This window comes from Candoia aspera, chromosome 13 (assembly GCF_035149785.1).
Source record: "Candoia aspera isolate rCanAsp1 chromosome 13, rCanAsp1.hap2, whole genome shotgun sequence".
Lineage (NCBI taxonomy): Eukaryota > Metazoa > Chordata > Lepidosauria > Squamata > Boidae > Candoia > Candoia aspera.
In genome coordinates, this window is record NC_086165.1 from 1,103,673 (window position 1) to 1,123,951 (window position 20,279).

Sequence of the window (20,279 nt, forward strand, 5' to 3'; positions counted from 1 at the left end):
GTGGACAGAACACCTCTTGAGGAACCTTACTTATGTCTTCAAAATGCAATAGAAATGAGTACCTTTATTTCTGTGGCCTGAAGCACAGGACAGAGCCCCTGTTTTGCCTGCAGAGGGCACCAGGTTCAATTCCTGGCACTGCCAGTTGAAAAAGGAACTCATCTAGGAGCCAAGATGGGCTGGATGACAAAGAGACTAACTGGGCAGATTTGCTCGTTCGAGATGGAGTGGGGTGGGGTGTTGGAAATGTCAAGATGACAGCCACGATTGCAGATCAAAGCCCTTCCCTTTTATGGGCAACACATCACACATAAAAAAGGAGCAGGGATTCAATTGTGTGATTGGAACTGCCATCTTGACTTTTTTGACCCCCTCTGTGGATGCCCCTGTGTATAACTCAATCCATTACCCTTGGAACAACCTTGCACAGCAGGACCAGAGCAACAATACAACTGGGAAAGAGAAAGAGACCCGCTTGGTCGGGGCTGTCCTCCTCCTCAAGAGCTTACCGGCATCCCCCACGGAACTGAAGATGCTTTCGGTGACATACATGATGGTGTCGGTGGCCTGATCGTAGCGGCCAATGGGCTCCCCCCGACTGGCAAACTGGCGGACGTGCTGCAGGAGGTCACTTAGGGCCTGGCTGACCACGCTGGCTGCTGCGCTGACTTGCTTGAGCAGTTCGGTGTCATCCGTGGCAGCCTGGCACGCCTGCACGCAGTTCTCCACGGAACGGTCCACCAGCTTCCCAGCTTCAATCAGCTGCTCCTGACACACTGGAGAGCTGATGGTGGGACTCACCACCTGCATCCAAGCACATCCTGCTGGGTTAGGTTGGGAGTGAGGGCACAAGTGTTTTCCCTGCAAAGCATCTGGTTTGACTTCTAGAGCAGGGACAGCCCTTCCAACCTCACGACAAGCTTGTCAATAGTCTGGGCTGACAGGCACAGCTGTCCTGACATCTATCCAGCTCCACACAGTGGGGCCATATCAAGGAAGCTAGACCCTCACAGGCTTCGAAAAGGCATCTTCAGTGCTCATCTGGGGTCAATGCAGAAGCTCCCCTACCCCCTTGAGCGTAAAGGCACCAGAAGAAATGAACTCCAGACTTTTCAACCAGCCTTCCTCTTATCCACCTGGGCTTGCCCACACCTCTCTGGACATACCTTTGCACAAGCCACCAGCTGCGAGGTGGAAAGGGCGCACTGCGTGGCAGCCGCGATCACCCTGTTCTGCAGAACCGTGTCCTCGGCCACCTGAGCGACATTCTTGGCCTTCAGCACCAACATGGCGGCGGCATTGGCCACAGCTTTGGCCAGGCTCATCAACACATCCTGTGGAAGAGGAAGAGGGTCAAATCACGAAAACAGATTCAGATTCATCCGCAGGAAGAAAGACTCCATCTAAACACCTGGCAGTCTCCAGATGCGTTGGGAAGTCCTCAGTTGGCCAGATCAGGAACTTTCCTCTTTATCTCCATTGCAAAGATTAAAAATACTGTTCTTGGCTGTGTCCTGAAAGCTACCTATAAGGTCAGAAAATATATTGATACGGTGGAGGTCCACTGCCCTCAATGCTCCTATGCCTGATTCCAGAGTTTAATTAAACTGATTTAAATCCATCAAGACTGGTTTAGGGCCATAAAAGAAGGGGATGGCCTTGGACTGCGTAAGGCACCATCAGGTTCAGGGGGACACCTGGTAACCAGGTCCACACAAAACACTCCGCCAACTTGGGAAACCAGCTTTCCACCCAGGCTTAAGGAGAGGGCTCTGCCCCAGGCCGTCAGGTTAGGAGTCAGCAGCAAATCCCGGCCCACGTGGGACGTGCATGGGAGGCATCATCCTGCACAGACCTGGTCCCGTCACACCCATCCAGCTGCCTTGACGTGCTGTCCTCCATATGCAACAGACTTCCAGCCAGGCTGGGAATTATGGAAGTCCGAGGCATCTGCAGGGCACCCAGTTGGGGAAGGCCGTTCCAGAGGTCATAAAGTGGGTCCAGTGAAGTTCCACCCCCATGGGAGAAAGGGCTGCCCCAGGAAGCTTCACCTGGAATCGTTCGTCCGTCTCATTCTCTCCAATCTGCCTGAGCAGCTCCCCGCTGGCTTGGCCGATGCTGCCGGCTGCAGTCAGGACAGTCTGGCGGGGCTGGAAGGACAGGAAAGCAGGAAAGCTGATTACGCTGCATTGGGAAGAAGTTATCTGAGCCGTCGCCCTTCCACCAAAGCAGAGTCCTCCCCAAGGACAACCTGCCTGGATTCTTGTCATGGCCTAGTATGCTCTGGAAACGACAACCAGGATCGCTCTCCTGCAGAGGGCGACTGGGGCAACCCACCGCTACTCTCCCCCGCGGCCTCACCTCTCCCGAGGCCGGTTCCACCGCTTTGAGGAGGTTGGAGACGGCCCCTGCCAAGGTCCGGGCTGCCTTCAGCAGGTCCTCCCCGCTCCCGACCTCGTTGTCCATGAGGGCCGCCAGCAGCTTGACCCCCTTGGACATCTCCGTGAGGTTGGAGGAGATGGTGGTGATGGCACAGCCCACCGCGGTGTAATCCGTGTCCACCGGGTCCCCTGCCAAGCAAAGCAGACCAGGAGAGGCCCAACATCTAAAGGCATTGCGGAGACCCGCACTTTAGCAACATTTCCACAGAGGATTTTACTCGTTTTTTTTTGAGGCCTGGTTGTTGGATTTTTGTTGTTGTTGTTTACTGCCAGAATCAAGACAATCAGGAGAACTTTGGGAAGATGCACGCTGCCCTCCCTGACTTCACAGGACCATTATAGAGCACGTGGTTGCAGAAGAACCATGACCGCCTCTTTACCTGCCGTAAGGTTCACCACTGAAGCTGTTCCTGCCGTGATCGCGTCAACTTGCGAGTGGATCTCATGTTTTGATTCGTCCACTTTGTTCTGAACCCACACTCTGGATGCCTGAAGAAAAAGACAAGCCAGAGGTGCCTAGTCAGACGACTAACGAGAGGCGCTGATAGGTTGGCTAATCCCAGCTCAGCATTCTCCAACTGGGTGCCCTCCAGATATACAGACAACTGCCAGGACACTTAGCAATCGCCAAGTGACTGAGGAATTCTGGGAATTGAAGTCCACACATCTGGAGGGCACTCAGCTCAGGAAGGACTCCATTAGACAGGTATGTGATTGGATGTCCACTCTGCTTGCTAAGAAACAACTTGGGAATACTCAGTATTATTCAGGGCTCCCCAGAAGAATGGATCTGACCTCTCAAACAAGGGCAATTTCCAGAATGTTCCCCCATACCAGTCCTGTTAATGAGAATGGCACCGTGAGGGAAGAAGTGCCATCAGAGCAAGAGGGGCTGATTCACACAGGGATAACCAAGGACCTTCTGACGGGAGACCCAGGAAAAGGCTAGAAAGGACTGTTTTGCTTGTACGCACAAGCACATTTTGACACCCAGAAGGGCTGCCAAGAGATCCTGAATACAGAGAAGGAGCAGAAGTCCCAGGCCAATGTTGAGCTTTGGAAGAGCGCCTTCGCTCTGCCCCCTGCCCAGCCCCTCGAGCCAACTGACCATATCGTTTCCTAAAGGTGGAAGATCATCGACTTGGGTGAGATCTGCCTGTGTCTGCTGGACCGCCTGCATGCTGGTGTTGATGGTGCCCATCAGGGCCTGCTGGGCTGAAGTCTGAGGAAAGCCGAGAGAAGTTCAGAAGCTCTTCCCAGCAGGACCTCTGCGCTGACCCTCAGCGCCCCTCCCTAGCTCAGAGTGGGAGAAGAAAAGCTCGGGGGGGCGGCTTACCAAAGGGGGCATGTGGGCCCTGTGCATCTGCCCAACCGTGACCTGCTGCTGCGGAGAAGGCATGCTGCCAACATTGAACGTCTCTGGGCCGGTGGAGCTTGAGCGCATGACAGCCGGAAGCGCCACGGAGCCATGCTCAACCTTTCCGGTGCGGTTGAACTGCTGCTGCAAAATGGTTGACCTGCCAAGGGAAGGGCAGAGCCAGGCTCGGAAGAGAGTCCCTTTCCCCGCTTGGTTCTTCCCTTGGGGAGCAACTGGGGGACAACTGATGCTGCTCCGTTCCCATCCAGCCCGTCCTCCGTGACTGGGAACTTAGGGGAGCAGGGCTGAGGCACCAGCCCCACTTCCACAAATACCCACTTTCCCCCTGGATTTTTCATCCCCTTGTCTGATGAAGTGCTCCTGGACCCCTAAAAGCTGACACCCCTCTTTTGGACCTCATGTTCGACACACTCCAGTAATCTGAAGGATTCAAGCTGCACAACAGAAGGGAGAACTCGGAGACGGGAAGAGGAGCAGCTTCAACAGCCCGTGAAAAGAAGGTGAGATTGGCATGAAGGAGCATTCTGGCGTCTGGCTTGAGATCTCGCTGCCCCACAAGGCAATCACGAGAGAGGGGAGAGTCGGCAGAAGGTTCAGAGCAACAACTCGGGCCAACCAGTGGTCAGTGAGTAACACACATCATCCTTCCCATTGTGTGGGAGGATGCTACTCAGGAGGAAGGATGCCAAAGGCCACTGCAACCTCAGTAGAAGCAAGAGTTTAATGCACATGGGGACCTTCTGGCTCACAGCTCCAGGCTTTTGCCACGAAGACCTGCCAGAGTAGAAGCCTGCCCCCTTCCACATACTTTTTAGGTGAGACGGATTCTTCCAGCATTGTGGATTCTTCATCTCCTTCCAGCCCAAAGCGATCTTTGCTTTGCTTCTGCAGAAAAAGGAAAAAGAGGTTTTCGGTCACCTCCTGTGTCTTGTGAATCGGTACCATTCTGCAAACGGGTTGACCACACAGGGCTCTCTTGAATCAACAGCTTCCAGGCTCCAATCCGCACAGGCACTCAGACCACAGGCCCTCTGGCTTGCGAGAGGTGTCTGTGGCCAGCTGCCCAAAGGCCTAGCCCACGACTGGGGCAATTCCCAACAACCAGCATCGACGTGCCCTATCCATCAAGAGCTGGGAGAGTAAAAATTGGACAGAGATTTCAAACTACAAAGTCCTGGGAGTTGAAGTCCACACATCTTAAGGTTGCCGAGGTTGAGAAACGCTGCCCTAGAGCGACTTTAGCCATCCCCAAAGGAAGAAGACTTCCTTTAGCTTCCAAGAGCAGAACTCTTTGGGGTTTCCAAAGTATTTTGAAAGATGACAGGGAGGGCTGTTTTTTGAGAAATGTAACCCTCTCGGGAGCCATGAACTAGTTCTCTAATTCCTTGGATCCCGGCCTCTGTCTGTAGCATCACACTGAACCAGCATCTTACAACTGTGCCACCAATTGCCTCAGCAACAGAGACTTCAGCCCTGCGCCAAGAATGTACACCAGCAACGCCCAAAATGCTCGTTTTTATGGGGAGAGGTATCAGCTCATTTCACTGCTTAAGGACACTCTCCACTCCCGTGGAAAATCAAGGCGGCTTCAAAAAACCCATGGTTTTCAGGCCAGCCTAACCTAACTCCCCAGTTCTTGTCAACAGTGAGTAATCCTTTCCCAAGGAGCAACGTATTTTTAAAATTTGCTTCCCTGTTCCATAGGGTGCAAAGTTTTCAAGGGCGGCACTCCAAAATAGGAGGGCTAGAACCAGGGCAAAAACAAAAACAAAAACCTGAATTAATTTAACACACACACACACGCGTTGGTGGCTGTTTTGAAGGGCTCTGAGGCTGCCCCAAGGCTTTGTGGGGCACAAAGCCTCAGCCTTAAGGTGTGCTCTCAAAATTACATGAAGAGTTTAGCTAACACCACGTTCTGGCTTTGTTTCCTGAACTCAGGTGCTCCAACGCATATTAAACGTGACTGGGGGAGCGCATCGTCCCCCCCAACAGAAGCCCAAGGGTCCTACCTTCTTGAGGATGATGTCAATGTAACCTGCGATCAGCTGAGAGATCTGCTCCCCTTCAGTGGTCTGCACTGAATAGTAGCTTTCTTGGTACTCGCCAAAATCCTGAGGGAAGGATACAGTACTATTTGCATCAAGATTACACCCAGTTGGCAAACGGGAAGCCTTTCCTCCTGCTTCTCCCTCACCACCACCACGATGAATTACCAGCGTGAAGCTTTTGGGTGAGGCCGCCCAGCGTTTCACAGTGGTCAGTGGCCATTCCTGCAAGACCTCCTTGGTCTTTTCATCCACGCGCATCACGGACTCCTTGGTAATTCCTAGCAAACGAGGGACCAGTTTGTTCTTTCCTTTCATTTTCTCCTGCGAAGGGAAAAAAACCATAATTTCAAAAGAATGTAAGAGAAGTCCTGAGGATGGATCCAGCCAAAGGTCGATCTAGTGCAGCTTTTGTGTTCCCCAGAAGCCAACCAGATGTGTCCAAGAAGCTCACCAAGAGGGTGGCCACCCAACTCCACCCAACAGTCTGTGATCAAGGAGGCAGTAAACAATGAAGCGCAGCAGCAAGTGACAACCTGTCCTTCACGGACCGGCCGAACTTCCTTTTAATACTATCAGAACTGATGCCTGTTACTGCATCTGACAGCAGCAAACTCTACGGTTTAACTTGTGCCAGGAAGCCCTTCCCTGAATGTCCTTGCATTGAGCATCAAGAAGACTGCCCGCGCCCCAACCGCCTTTCGTACACCACCCACGATTCTTGCAGTCGCTGTCCTCTGTCCCCTTCTAGGCCTTCCCTCTCAGCCAAACAAGCGTAGCCTTTCCACCCTGCGCAGCTGCTGGCGTCCCAAGTTCATCGCTGTGCTCTTTCCTGCACTTTTTGCACACTTCACTTTAGCTCACAGCTCCAGAAAAGCACCACCTGGTGTAAGTAGCAAAATTTGAAGTAAATAAATTCTAGCTCATGCTTAAGGAGGAGGAGTTGAAAATGAGTTAATTGGGATAGGAACTCTGATTCTGCTTGCCCTAGGCCGGTTGGAGCAAAGGTGCTGGAGGCGAACAGCCAAGCCACTGAACTTTGAGGAACTCCAAGTTGTTGACCTTCCATAAAAAAGTGCAGAAAGAGAACTTCATGCCTGCCATTATAATCTATCTCTGTCCCCCAAGTTATTTTAATTCCTGCAAAGCAGATTTGCTACATTCAGAGCGTTCGTTAAACAGTTCAGGTTTCTAAATTCTCAGCTTTCCTTCCCTCATAAATTTATCACAGCCAGACGTTTCGCACTGCTGCTGCTGAAATGACTTAATTACCGTGTGCGTCAGTCAGCCCTAAAAAAAGAAAAAAAGTTCGAGGAACGTAGTATGTATTTTTAATTGAATGAACCCCAGCATGTGACTGCAGTCACGTAATTATCCGAATTGTTGCCTTCCTCTGGTGCACAATGGTGTCAGTTTGAAGCCACCTGTTAGTTCTAAGGAATCTAAGTGTGAGAAAAAGCATGGCCTAATCACGCTGCAGCATCCCAGGAGAGCATCCTGGGAAAACCATCCGAGCATAAATCGCTCCTTTGCAGGGCGGTTAATTCACTGAAAGGAATGCTGAAAGGAAATGGCTGACAACAAAGCATCACTCCTCAAGAAAAGGGCACATTTTCAATCAGGAGAGGGAGCACCTCCCATAAGCATGAAGCACCGAAGGTTCAGCCAACATGGAACACCGTTAGCAGATTTTTCAGCGGGCTCCCAGAACAGAAATCAAGAACTGTCAGTGGACACAGCCACGTTCACACTACAAATTCAAACTTGGCCTGATTCAGTATCAGAGCAAAGAGGATGCATTTCTTTCACTCTCATCTGACTTTACGACAAGGCCACAAAAAAGCCAATTAGACTTGGCAATGTCATGATTTCTCTAAGCCTGCTCAGAGTGTGGATCAGGAAGCACTGCCCTCGCTCTGATTTGGCTTCATGACAATGTCGCACAGCTTCTCGCATCTGGCTACATGACGACAAATAAGTCAAATCATTCGTATGTTTTTGGCATCAAAATATCATGGGGAAAAAAGAGATACTGACCAATGTAAGGAATGGATGTTGGTGCCAAGACCAAGTGAGGAAAGGAAAGTCTTTCAGTCCTTCCCCCCAACTCCCAACCTTCTGAGTTGAAAATGTGTAGGCTGTTTAGCTGAGTCATATGAAACATATTCTTCAATGCTGTAAGCAGCAACAATTGAATCTAACTGAGTAAATTTAATCCAAGTACAAATCCTACCTTCACCAGGAAAAAGGAGACTCCATAGGTCCTCAGAGACCGGGCCAACTTAACGTATTTCACTTTTGCCTCTATTTCTGTCATCTCTCCGCAATTCTTGTGTTCCTGTGGTGAAGAGGACTATTTTTGTAAAGGCTGAAACCTCCCAGGAAAAAAGTCTCAGCAGTTGTGGAACAGGCAGGAGACAACATCTCAATCTTTCATGGAAGTGCACAAATTCTGCTAGAGAGAGGGTAACCCCTGAACATTTCAATTTATTGGCTTATCAAGGTCCATAACCTGATATGTCTCAAGAGAGACCAGCCTAGCTGGGCTAGGATATGAGCTGGATTTTGTCAGCTTATTGGTTTCTGATCTTCAAATGTAGAAGGGGAAGATGAAACAGAGGGACAGAGCCTGAAAAATAAGAAGGCTCTTCACAAAATTAGTCACAATCAGCATACTTCCTGTTCTCCTCCGTTATAGGTCTCCCGCCACCCCACAAGCACAGCAATGAGGGAAAGAGTGGAAATGAGGACGCGAGGTGATCTTCTGAAGAGATGAAGACACATGACTTAGCAGCGTAATCTTTCAGGGACCTAAAATTTACATTTGGAGCTTCTGCAGGTGGACAAGAGGGGGCTGCTTCAGGTCCATCTTTCCAAGATGTGGAAGGCAATCAAGGTGGTGCCAGGGGAGCCAGAAGGGGGTGCTGCAAGTTGTTTCTGCCATGAAATGGTATGAAATCAGGCTAGAACAAAGCTAGAGTTCCTTCAGTGCTGAATGGAATCTCTACGACCTTCTGGGGACGCTGCACAATCTATTTCAAAATGAGAAGAAAGAATGGACCACCAATTCCTCACTGTTCCTGCCACTCTTGTGAATCCTGGGGAAAGACTTTATGCCCTATACACCCCATTATACTCTTTGGTCCATTTCTACGCAGTCCCACCGAGTCTTCCACAAGAACTTGAAATGAGAACGATTCTCATCTGAAGCTCCTGGCTTGGTTCTCAATCTAGTAAGATCAAGCTTCAAGGGGCAGCTGTTGTCATTAATCTATAATCCTTGCCCAAGGTTCTCAGTTTCCCTTCTCTCTCTTTTTATAAATATAATTTTAATAAAGACTTTAAAAAAGGAAGATGAAACCTAATACAAATTAATATATAGTAAGAAAAAAAGAAATCAGAGAGAAAACTGAAACTGAAAGAAAGGGGGAAAAGTAAGAGAAAAGTAGAAAAGGAAGAGAAAAGATACAAAGAAATGGCTTCCGATCTTCTTTACAGCAGTTTTAAGTACAGTTACAGATTTACCTCTTACTCTATGGTTACAACATGTCTCTCTTCTTTCCATAATCTATCCTGTCTAATCATCAAAACCATAAATCACAAGTTCATTTTTTTCTGTTTCACGCAAAAAGTCCATCAGGGGTTTCCAGTCAGCAATAAACGTGGATATTGCCTTTTCTCTGATCAGAGAAGGCTATTTGGCCATCTCCGTGAGTTCCATCATCTTCACCAACCATTCCTCCATTGCGGGAAGTACCCAATCTTTCCACCTTTGTGCATACAATAATCTTGCTGCAGTTGTCATGTACAAAAGCCAAGTGCCATGACTTTTTTTCCAACTTTGTCCATCAATCCCAAAAGAAAGACCTTGGCCCCTCAGTTTCCCTTCTCAGCCATACCCCAGTATCTATCCTCCTTGCCTATGGCTTACAACGCTTCCTTTTGCAACTTGGCACTGGAGAAAGAGTCAGCCAAGAGCGTTTCGTTTGCACTCTTGCAGCACATGTCAGCTTTCATTAACCTCTGAAATATCAGCAATATCTCAAGGATGTGAGATTCACACATGCAAAGATATTTTCTCAGCCCTCGAAAGACGGTTCTCATCTTCCATCAGTAGCTCTTCTGAAAGAGTTCTGCGCCAATTTTTTGACACTTGGCATCTTCCAGGACCTAACTAACATAGGTGGCCAATGTCTGTGCTAACAAGAGCAGGGAATGGGAATGTTCCACGCTGACCTGGATATTCACAGCACCACTTTTTACTTTTCATCCTATGCCAATAGGAAGCTTAGGTTTCAACACAAGGAGATGCTCACCTTGAGTTTAGACTGAACCAGATTAGACTGTTAATTGCATCTTGGGTGAGAGAGTGCTCCCTATGCCAACTAATTAGCAACCCAGATGTTAAAGGTCCTTGACATCTGGAACCTCCCCTCCCTGAATAGTGAATCACATAACACTTACTAAAAAGTGGTGAAGCCCGGAGTAAAGTTATTTGTACATTTACAAGTGATTTGAGGCTGGAATCTTAGCCTTTCCTGCTCTGTTCTGTTTTGTAGGAATTGTTAAAGTGATTTTCATTGCTTCCAATTACAAATTTTTTTGAGCGCCAAGGGACAGATCAGTAAGGGCCTTAAATACATTCATGGCTTGAAAAAATAGCCCTTAATTGGCTATAATGGGAATCTTTGTAATTCCCCAGCCTTAAACATTTTCAATCAGTGTCAGCCTTTGCCAGACCTGTGCCCTCCAGATGTTGACTGGGTGTCGTTGTGGGAATTGAGACCGAAAACATCTGGAAAACATCACACTGGGGAAGGCTGCAATGGCAGATCCTGGCCGAGCAGATGAAGACCCTTTTCATGAGCTGTTTCCCAACCAGATGTGTCAGTCTGCAACTTCCAGTGTGCCTACTGTTCACGCTGACTGAACTGAGAACGGTGGGAATTATAGACCAAAACATCTGGAGGGCATCTGATGAGAGGTTTGCATTAGATGCATCTAGTCAGAACAAGGCTTCTCAGCAGAGCAAGGGATTTCTAGCCCTCTTAATGCCTTCAGGGTTCTATCTCATGATGCATGAAACTGAGCAGGATCCCAAACCCCCCAAACCTCCAAGCAATTTTACCAGAAAGCTCCCGATGCTGAGTTTTTGCTTTCTACCGTGCAGTCAGAAGCTATTCAGCATGCTACTTCCTTGAAGAGACAGTGCTGAAAAGCAAACAAATCTTCCAACCAGACACAAAATTATAATTTAGCACAGGAAGTTTGCCAAAGGGAGAAAGAGAGAGGAAGAACACCTGCTTCCTTTACACTTGACAGAATGCTCGGCTATAAAAGCAAATGTGGGGTTGCACAAAATTCACACAAAAAAGGAGCATTAAGATGCATATCAAGCTTGAGGTAGAAGGCTCCCTTTTTAATTACCTGGAATATTCTCTTTTCAGCTCCTCTTTGCTTGATATATTCTTTTGGGAGAAATTCTTTCAGACTGTAGGAACAAGAAGTCACAATTAATGAGGGGGTCTTGGCCTTCTCTTCGTTTGAAAACATTGGAGAGACGATCCACAGTTTCATGCTGGCTGGGGCATTCTGGGAATTGAAGTCCACGTCTCTTAAAGTTGCCAAGTTTGAAAAACAGCGGCTCAGAGTGTTGTGTGGAACTGGCCAGTTGTGGTTATTCCATAAACCATTATTAACAAGCCATAGTTTAACATGCTGGATGAGCCCCCTCAACTGTCCGTCAGCAGGGATTCTCCCCAATTACAGAAAGAGCCCCTGTAAGGGGCAGGGGGTGGGACCATGGCCCCAGGGTCTCACCCCCAAATCTGAACTCTGAGCAGAATATAACTCTGCTTGCTGTTCCTGAAACAGATGCGAACCCTCGCTGACGATTAAGCTGCATTATTTGAATTCCATGGAACTGCTTTAGCAAAATAAGATAAATAAATCGTCGTCATCATCATTCTGGCAGCCTCTGAGGCATTTCGACATCCCCACACCAGCAGCGTTAGGAATTCTTCAAGTGCAGCTACCAAGGGACGCTTTGCCCTTTCCCTGGTGCTGGCATGGCGCTGCCTCGCCAGCTATGGCAGCCCTCCTTTTCCAAGACGGGAAGCATTGGCAAAGGTGTCCAGCTCCCACCCTTCCTCCCCTTTTGCATTCTGAGTAAAGAGGTTGGGCGCGAGAAAGCAGGTTGCAAGAGGTCTGTGGAGATCGTAGGTCACCCTAGCCTTCTCGGCAAGAAATGCTGGATCTCCCTTGTGGGGGTGGTCCCCAAAGCTCCCCGGGCTAAAACAATTGTGCAGGCAGCTGCCCAGCTCCACAAGGCCCCAAACAAAGAGTTTCAGGCCGACTTACTCTAAAAAGCCGGGTTTGTGCTTGTGCTCCACGTGAGGCCCAAACTGGATCTGTGCCTGAAAACCGCCAAATTCACAGGCCTTCTCAAAGGATACCGGGTGGGAACCGTTCAGAATGTCGTCACGGGCCTAGAAAGCAAGTGGGGAAAGAGTCCGCGTCACGCCCAAAGGTCTCGGTGCCTCCTCTGCCAAGCCCCAGGTCTTCCAAGAGACTCGGCACTTCCCTTCCTTATCAAGGAAATGGGTAGCAGCATCTCCCCGGCATCAAGAGGCAGTTTGAAGCAGCATCAGTGGGAGTGAAGAGGCCTTACCTTACCAATAAATGGGGCTAAAATACACACTTGCAGTTTCCAAGATTCTGCAAACTAACCCCTCTTCCTTTCAATAAATCTGGTTAACCCAGCTCTGTAGGAATCTAGCTTTCGGGGTTGCAATCAGGCATTCGGGGCTTGATGCCCACAGATCATGGTTTAATGTGACATGCAAATGTGTGGCTTACTCAGCAAACCAGGCTCAAACCACCTCTGGCTTGACCTGACGGGCAAACCAGATCGGTCTGCGTCTCGGCAACAGGGGTCCCTTCCCCCCTGCAGCATACCTGAACGTAAAGCAAGTTGAGCTGAACGGGGTCTCTGGAATCCACGTTCTGGTCCGAATAGAAGAACTTGCGTCTCAGAAGCAGCGTCTCGCTCTCGTCGACCCCCTGCTCCCGAAACGTTCGGCTGTGATCCAACCAGTTCACTAAGGGGAAAGGAGAAAAGGGAAGCCCAGAGGCAGATCGTTTAACAGTTAATTCTTCCCTCCCTCCCTCCCTCCCTCCCTCCACTTCTTGCAGGAATTTCCAGCTATGAAACTTCTCCCGGGGCAAAGTAAATCTTCAAGCCAAAAAGGAATGCCTCAAAGCAAGGCACTGTGGTTGGCGTAACCATGGTTTAAAGGAAGGTGCGGTGAACCCAGCCAGTTTTGCTCTCCATGCAACCACACGATCATTTTGTTTGTTTAATCAATTTTTGGATCAAAATAGACCCAGTAACAGCACTCTCTTGCTTCCTTTAATGCTTCCAACTGCTGTCCATCAAGGCACAGACACAATCACAGCTACACACGCATTTCTGGCAACAACTGGCCCCAAATCTTAGAAATGCCTCGTCAGAGTTTGGCACCTGGGAAACCGCCTCTGTGCTGGATGCAAAAAGCTTCTGATCGAAATCCCAGCCCTGCCAGAGAAAGTTCAGGCCACAGGGAAGACCCCAGAGAGTCATGTGCAGCCTTTCCAACCCCGATACCATCCAGGTGGGCTGGGATTACGGCTCCCCCAGGCGGTGTGGGCTGGGAATGGTGGGCCCTGCACATCTGGCAGGAGGGGGCTAAGCGAGGGACCTCTGTGCAGGCAAGGTGGAGCTCAAAGGGGACCAGCTTGAAATGAGTTTTATGGCTTCCTTAAAAGCAGTGAGCTGCTGTATCCAACCTGGCCCAGCGAATGGGTCCACTGCACCAACTGGACACGTAAATATACCCCAGCTGAAATTAAGCACAAGGTCTGGTGCTATGATGTTCCGAATTTTCAGTATTTCTTGCTGAGGTTACGAATTTGTGCCCCTTTGCTCAGACGAGCAACCTGATATTTGCCCGGGAGGTGAAGACAAGACGGCGCAATTAAAAGTGAAACCATTCGCCAGCTGCCAACTGGCACACGGCTAAGGTTCGGACTGCTGCTGAGGCTGGGTCACAAAACAAGGATTGTTTTAATTTCTTGTGCACGCACAGCTGATGTTTCATTCTGCCCAACAAGCAGCATGTTTCAGGCAGCATGACCTTGAGCACTCAAGGTGAAAACTGAAGAGGAGAGGGAGGAAGAGAGAGGAACCAAATTCACAGCTTGGGGAGATGGGGGAGGTCCCCAGGCAGATTCCTGGCCAATTCCAAGCAAGGACATTTGGGGAAGGGGGAGGGGAGGGGAGAGAATTGGCATGGCCATTGCCCAGTGACCACTGTTGCACCAATACGAGGTTCAAAGCACCATCCTCCTGCACTCCCCCCCATTGAATCAAACCAAGGGTGATGATCTTGGAACCTTCTTTGCTAATCTGGATCATGCCCTTGGAGAGGCAGACACACATTTCCTGTTTTTTTAAAAAAATCTCTGTCTGTTTACCCTGACTGCAAGTACAGCCAATAGGTAAGAACGGGATGAATCCAAATGAAAACGGTCTTGAGTGTGCAATTACTGAATATATGATGTCATCAGCGGACACGATGCATCATTCATTAAGTGGAATAACCCTTGCAAGCATAACCAAGAGAAACAGGAGGAGACTTCTGTTCCAGCATCGCTGCGTCCTCCTAATTCAGACCACTGGATTGGAGCGCCATCGTTCCCTACTGGCTCGGCTCTGAGTCATTAGGGGCGTGGGACAGCCCCAAGTTAGGAAGGGGAAAATTTGGAGCAAGACCAAAAAATTACATCTGAAAGCTGGTAAAGGAACTTACTTGTCTAGGACCGGATTTAAATGATTAGAATTAGCTGCAGTTCGTTGGAGATCCCTGCCTCCGTATTTTCACATTTTAACCCTAGATTTAGAGTGCAAGCGCTCCAAGGTGCCTCCACGCATGCCAGTCTCAGCTGCTGCTCCTTACCCGGTGCTGCTATTCATTCACTCCCATTTTTAACATTGGTTTCCTGTCCCCGGGAAAGACTCCGATCAGATGGAGCATACTCACAGTCATCATCTGTGTGCAGTTTGGCTTTCAGTTTCTCCATTTTTTTTTCATCCCATAGCAGCGTGCGGTCCTTTTTCAGCGTCCCTGTGCCCTCCTCCTTCTTTTCTTCACTGCCTTCTTGGATTAAGGAATATTCTTCATAATTTGTTATTCCTAAAATTGCAAACCAAGTCACTGTTCTAAGCTGGGGGAACTGGCATGTTTGGGGGAGAACGGGGAGAAACCTACGTGCCAGAACAACCCCACTGATTCGGGTGGGAAATCGTTTTCTGCCCCCCCCGAAGTCTAAGGACAGACAGCTCTGTGCCTCGTGGGACCATTCCCAGCTATTCACCACCACGGGTGAGTGCCGGCCTTTGTGTGCATTTAGGCAATCTGTCCTCTTCCTCCCATCCAGCAAACAGGTAGCGTTGAGTGGCAGAGGACAGGCCCAAAGGTTCCAGCCGTTCCAGGAGCCAGAAACAGGCAAGTCCTTCCTCTGGCAGAGAGCTCGGAGAATCACAACTAATTAAGAGCACAACACCCCGGCAGGTACGGATCGGGAGCTCCCAGAAACGGGGCTGCACAAGGCCAACCTTCAACCTTTTCAGCACCTTCAAATCAAGGTAGACCCAGAGAGGCAGAGCCTTCTCCTTCGGTCCACATCAAGGGCTAGCCGTCTTCTACAGCTAGTCCTCAGCTGACAACCACAACTGGGACCAGAAAACTCATCGTTAAGCGTATGGCCGTTAAGTAAGGCATCACGTGACCACACCTGATTTTTCGACCTTTTTTTGCCACGGTCATTAAGCAAATCCAGCTTCCCCATTGAATTTGCTTGTTGGAAGCTGGCTGGGAAGGTCACAAATGGTGATCACGTGACCGTGGGATGCTGCAACCATCATAAATATATGCCAGTTGCCAAGCGCCCAAATAGCGATCATGTGACTGCCAGGATGCTCTGGTGGCCATAAGTGCGAGGACCAGTCGCAAGTCACTTTTTTCAGCACCGTCATAACTTTGGTCAGTAAATAAATGGTCATAAGTCGAGGACTACCTGTATATAATACCCAATCTGTTCCACTGCAGATCAGTTAATGGACAGCTGCCAATGCTAAGAGGAAGAGAGAAAACCCATTCCTAGCACAAGTTGTCAATCCAGCTTGTCGATGAAAAGGTCCTTTCAGGGGCCAACTAACTACAGCCTGGCTCAGGAACTCCATTTCCTGGAATGCCATTTCTGGAAGCCACAAGCAATGGCCAACTACCACTGCCTGCCACGAAGTCTGCTGCTGCAGACTTCGTACCCCCTTGCTTTGTACCCTTCTTTCATTTGGGGACTGGCCTCTGCAGATCATTTGTCTGGAGGGAGGATTTGATCGCTCTTCTGCAAGAAATGGGGAAAATGGGAATAAGCTGCTCAGACGCCAGCCCTCCATTTATTTTATTTATTTATCAAATTGTTATCACTGCCCATCTCCCCCGAGAAGGGACTCTCTCCATCATACCTATCCGGCTGCAAATGGTCACCAGCAATTCTCCAACGGTTTTGGAGTCATCCACCATCACTGTCTTCACGGAGCCATCCAACATCCTGATTTTCTGGGGCCTCTGTTTCTTTTTGTATTCCAAAATATCCTAGGGAGTAAACCACAGGAATATTTCACAGGACAGACAAACCTGGAAGCTTTTCCTAAAGGATAAGGGACTGGGTTTTCTTCCTCATTTACAGCACTTCTCCATATGAACTAGTCTTGGCTGTCACATTTCACATCTTGAGTTTAATCCTTTTGAAGCTGTCACAAGACGTTCTGGATTCTGGATCAACTGAAATTCAGGAATCCTGCAGATGCCGAGGAACGGCCAATAGTTTCAAAGGCATGTCTTTCAGAACAGAGGCCATCAGCTTCGTGGGCCTCAGGAACCCAGCTGTCCAGCCGAAACAACGGGATACAGAAAGAAAAGCTGTAACTGTGGGCTTCTTTGATCCCGACTACCCCAAAGCTAACAGCGCGTCAAGGATACTTGAATTAGGGCTTGGACTGGACACCACCAGAGAATCCCAGGCTCGTAGGTGAGACTGGAAGTTGAAAGGGAGAAAGGAATGGCCGAACACTCCCGAACTCTTGCCAGGGAAACACCACGGCTTTGTCCATGAAATCGCCAAGAGCCAATGCGGACTCAAAGGAGACTTCACTTGAATGCTGCAGAAGGCAGTTAGGGAGCAAGTCTACTGGCTTATCTGAACCGCAGTTCAGCGACTACGCTTCGTTGGCCCGGCTGGAACACTGCAGCCAAAGGTGATCCACAACCCCAGCGAGTGGAAAGGCTCGGCCATCCTTCTCCTTCCCTGGAAGGACCCCCAAAGCCTGCCCAGGCTGGGGCCTTACCCCATTCCGCAGCATGTAGTAATCCAGGGTCCTGCCGGCCTCCAGCCAAATGCCTTTCCGCGGATCTTCATCGGACAGGAATAATCCATAGTCAGAGGCTGTGGAAGAAGATGGGAGAGGAAAGCCATGGAGACCGCAGGAGAAACTGGCCCCCTCCTTCCAGAGGTCCACCTTCCAGCCAAGCAGAGAACCCTAACAGGGCCCTTCAGCTTCATTCTTCAGCCCCGGCCCTCTGGCTGAAGTTCTCTTCCCTTGGTTCCCCTGCCCTACATCCTCACCTTCACCTCCACCCCTACCCCTTTTCTCTTCCTTTGGCTATAATTGGCTCTCTTAATTCTATAGGGTTCAACGCCTGTGATGCATGGAACCACTGACTGATTGTTCAGGGAGGGAGGGAGGAAGGCAGGCTTAATATTGTCTCTATAAAGGGAATGAAGGCCCATTACTTTTCTGCACAGATCTGTGGGATGAGGCCTCTGAACTTCCTCACCTGCCTTCTCCTTGCCTCTTCCATGTCTAGCATTAAGCTGCCATGGGGGCAACGTTCTCAGTTCCTGCTTGGTTCCTCTCTTGGCTGTGTGAGGTTGCCCTTGGTTTGTTCGTTCATTCATTCAGTTCAGACAGCCGCCCATCAAAACAATGACTCACCCACAACCTGTGTCTCGTGCCTGTTTAGGAACCACAGGTTGGCTTCTTGAGGCAGAAACCTGGGCTCGCTCCCTCTTCGGAAGGATCCAGTGACCTCATTCCCCTCCTGGCCAATCCCCTAGATCAGGTAAGGCGATTCTCTAACATTCCTTCTTGTTACGGCAATTGATAAGCAAGCTATAGTCTGAGAGAGCCAGCGTGGAACCCGGGTTTGCCCAAGACTAACCTTGCCCTGTCTGAGCTTCTGGTACTCTCTCACGGATAACCCGGCATGCATCATACACTGCCGTGGAGGGTTCAAACTGCATCGTCTTCACCACATTGCATTGGCGGACACAGATTTTCAGCGACAAGGCAACCATGTTGCTGGATCACTCGGAGGCTTTTATCTCTCTTCAGAGGAAGCAAAGGAAAACACTGGATGAGTATTTAAAAAGGAATCAAACGTTCTCTTGATCCTTTGGAATCAAGGGACTGCAAGAACAATTCTTCCTCCTTTGGGACTTTTCCTATCTGCTATCACCTTCGATCCAAACTGTGGGACATTGACTTAGAAGATGTCAAATTATTTGCCCATCAAGCCAGTGATGTCCACTCTGGCTAGCAGCAGCTGACTGGAAAGCTTCCGGATCAAATTTTTCCTCGTCTGCTACTCAGGGAATTTTGATCTCAAAAGCCAGGATTTAATTTGGGATCTTCTGCATGGAAAGAAAGCGTTCTGCCACTGAACTCCATTTCTACCATAATCGCTCTTGATATTTATTATTTATTTTGTCGTATTTTTCCACTGCCCATCTCAAAAACGACTTTGGGCTGTTTACAAACAAATGAAACAGTAAGAATTAAATATCAATTAAAAAGATGCATTATAAAAATATAAATATACAAATATAATAAAATTCTAAAATATAAAATCATGGTATCGATATACCCCTGGAATTATCCATCCTCTTGCCCAAAATGTCGAATTCCATGCCAAGTGGAAGCAGAGTGGATCCAGATTATGATTAAACTCTTGGATTCTGATGGGGATGGGTTGGTTGGCTTTCAGTCTTACTTTACGATTCCCATGAAGCTCCACCCAGTCATCGAAAGCACTCCAAGCTGCTTGGGGCTTCCTCTGTTTGCTTCATGCGGACTGACCTCCTCCTCCTCCACCACCTCAAATGTTGTGGGAGAGGAAGGGGGATAGTCTATTCCAAATTGGGAGAAGCATCTTATGCTCTAACTTGTCCCAAAACAAGTCCTAAGCCAACAAGACCAGGACCCAGAGGCCTTCCTATAGCTCAAACAGGCGCCAACCCATTGGACGTTGAGTCTAAAAATGAGTCCAGCCTTCTCATAATGTTAAGGGAGCCCAAAACACCCTCCCCCTTGAGGACACAACTCAGCAGCAAGACAGCCTATTACTTGGCAGCCCCCTAAAAGCTGGAGTTGACTGCTGTCCAGGCAGCCTTCTCTTCATTATTTCCAACAGCTGATCGATGGGCGGCCACCACACAGTAGAACAAAGCCTGGTCCTAGAGACCCTCCAGAGAGAGAGGGCGGGAACAAGCAACTCCCTGGCTTAGCAAAACGTCCCTCCTGAGACAGAAGAGGGGTTATTTCACCTCCCTGCAGAGGGAGGCACCTTCCACAGAGAAGGGGTAGCGCCTCCAATACTCAGCGGCTTCAGAAAAGGTCTGCGCATTTACATCACGCCATTCCTCCAAGAGGCTGCAGCTGCTGGACGTGGGAGAGGGCAGGGATGCTCAGGAGGGCTGGGGCTGCCTGGTTGCCTTTTGGAGAATATGCCAGAGGGCGATTCCCCAAAGTTGGCAGCTATGAAGGCAAAGGCAGGGCAAAAAAAAAGGGGGGGGGGATTTTGAAAGGAATGAGATGGCGTAAAGGAAAGATACCTCCTGCGCTGATGACTCTAAAGGCCAGGTAGCCTTTCAACAGCATCTTATGTGCTCTACTGCCTCCCCTCCCCGGTTTCCTCCACTTTCCAAAATGCCACCATCAGATCTTGCACGGTTGGGGTATAGGCCCCCCCCATTTCTTTCCTGCTGTGACTTGCCCAGACGCCCTCCAAGCCCCCTCAGAACCATTGACTTAGGAATCCTGACGACTTCTGGCACAGCATGTGGCCCATCACATTTTTTTTAACATACACAATACTAATTGCATCAGATAGCAAATGCGTCCATTTTCCCCACTTCAACCTCCTCAAACATACTGGACTACAACCTCCTCATCACTCCCACCCGGCACAGTCATGGGACGATGGGACCTGTGGTCTCACACGCTAGCAAAACATTTGGACGGGAGCTCCG

The 20,279-nt window shown here is 49.3% G+C and overlaps 1 protein-coding gene across 2 annotated transcripts in view; it reads right to left on the reverse strand.

Moving 5' to 3' along the window:
* The window catches only part of TLN2 (talin 2), a 56,835-nt gene extending 38,488 nt beyond the window's left edge, over positions 1-18,347 (reverse strand). For both annotated transcript variants that reach the window (XM_063313888.1, XM_063313887.1), the window contains exons 1-18: positions 18,191-18,347; positions 17,317-17,414; positions 16,435-16,564; positions 14,948-15,100; positions 12,825-12,967; positions 12,228-12,355; positions 11,295-11,358; positions 8,101-8,205; positions 6,036-6,191; positions 5,832-5,933; positions 4,628-4,704; positions 3,778-3,958; positions 3,550-3,663; positions 2,822-2,930; positions 2,362-2,570; positions 2,052-2,150; positions 1,167-1,334; positions 510-804 (exon numbers count right to left, since the gene is read on the reverse strand). In XM_063313888.1, coding sequence (XP_063169958.1) covers positions 510-804; positions 1,167-1,334; positions 2,052-2,150; positions 2,362-2,570; positions 2,822-2,930; positions 3,550-3,663; positions 3,778-3,958; positions 4,628-4,704; positions 5,832-5,933; positions 6,036-6,191; positions 8,101-8,205; positions 11,295-11,358; positions 12,228-12,355; positions 12,825-12,967; positions 14,948-15,100; positions 16,435-16,564; positions 17,317-17,414; positions 18,191-18,326 — 2,467 coding nt within the window. In that variant the 5' untranslated portion in view covers positions 18,327-18,347. The remainder of the gene's footprint in view (positions 1-509; positions 805-1,166; positions 1,335-2,051; positions 2,151-2,361; positions 2,571-2,821; positions 2,931-3,549; positions 3,664-3,777; positions 3,959-4,627; positions 4,705-5,831; positions 5,934-6,035; positions 6,192-8,100; positions 8,206-11,294; positions 11,359-12,227; positions 12,356-12,824; positions 12,968-14,947; positions 15,101-16,434; positions 16,565-17,316; positions 17,415-18,190) is intronic.
* Between the last annotated feature and the right edge of the window lie 1,932 nt (positions 18,348-20,279).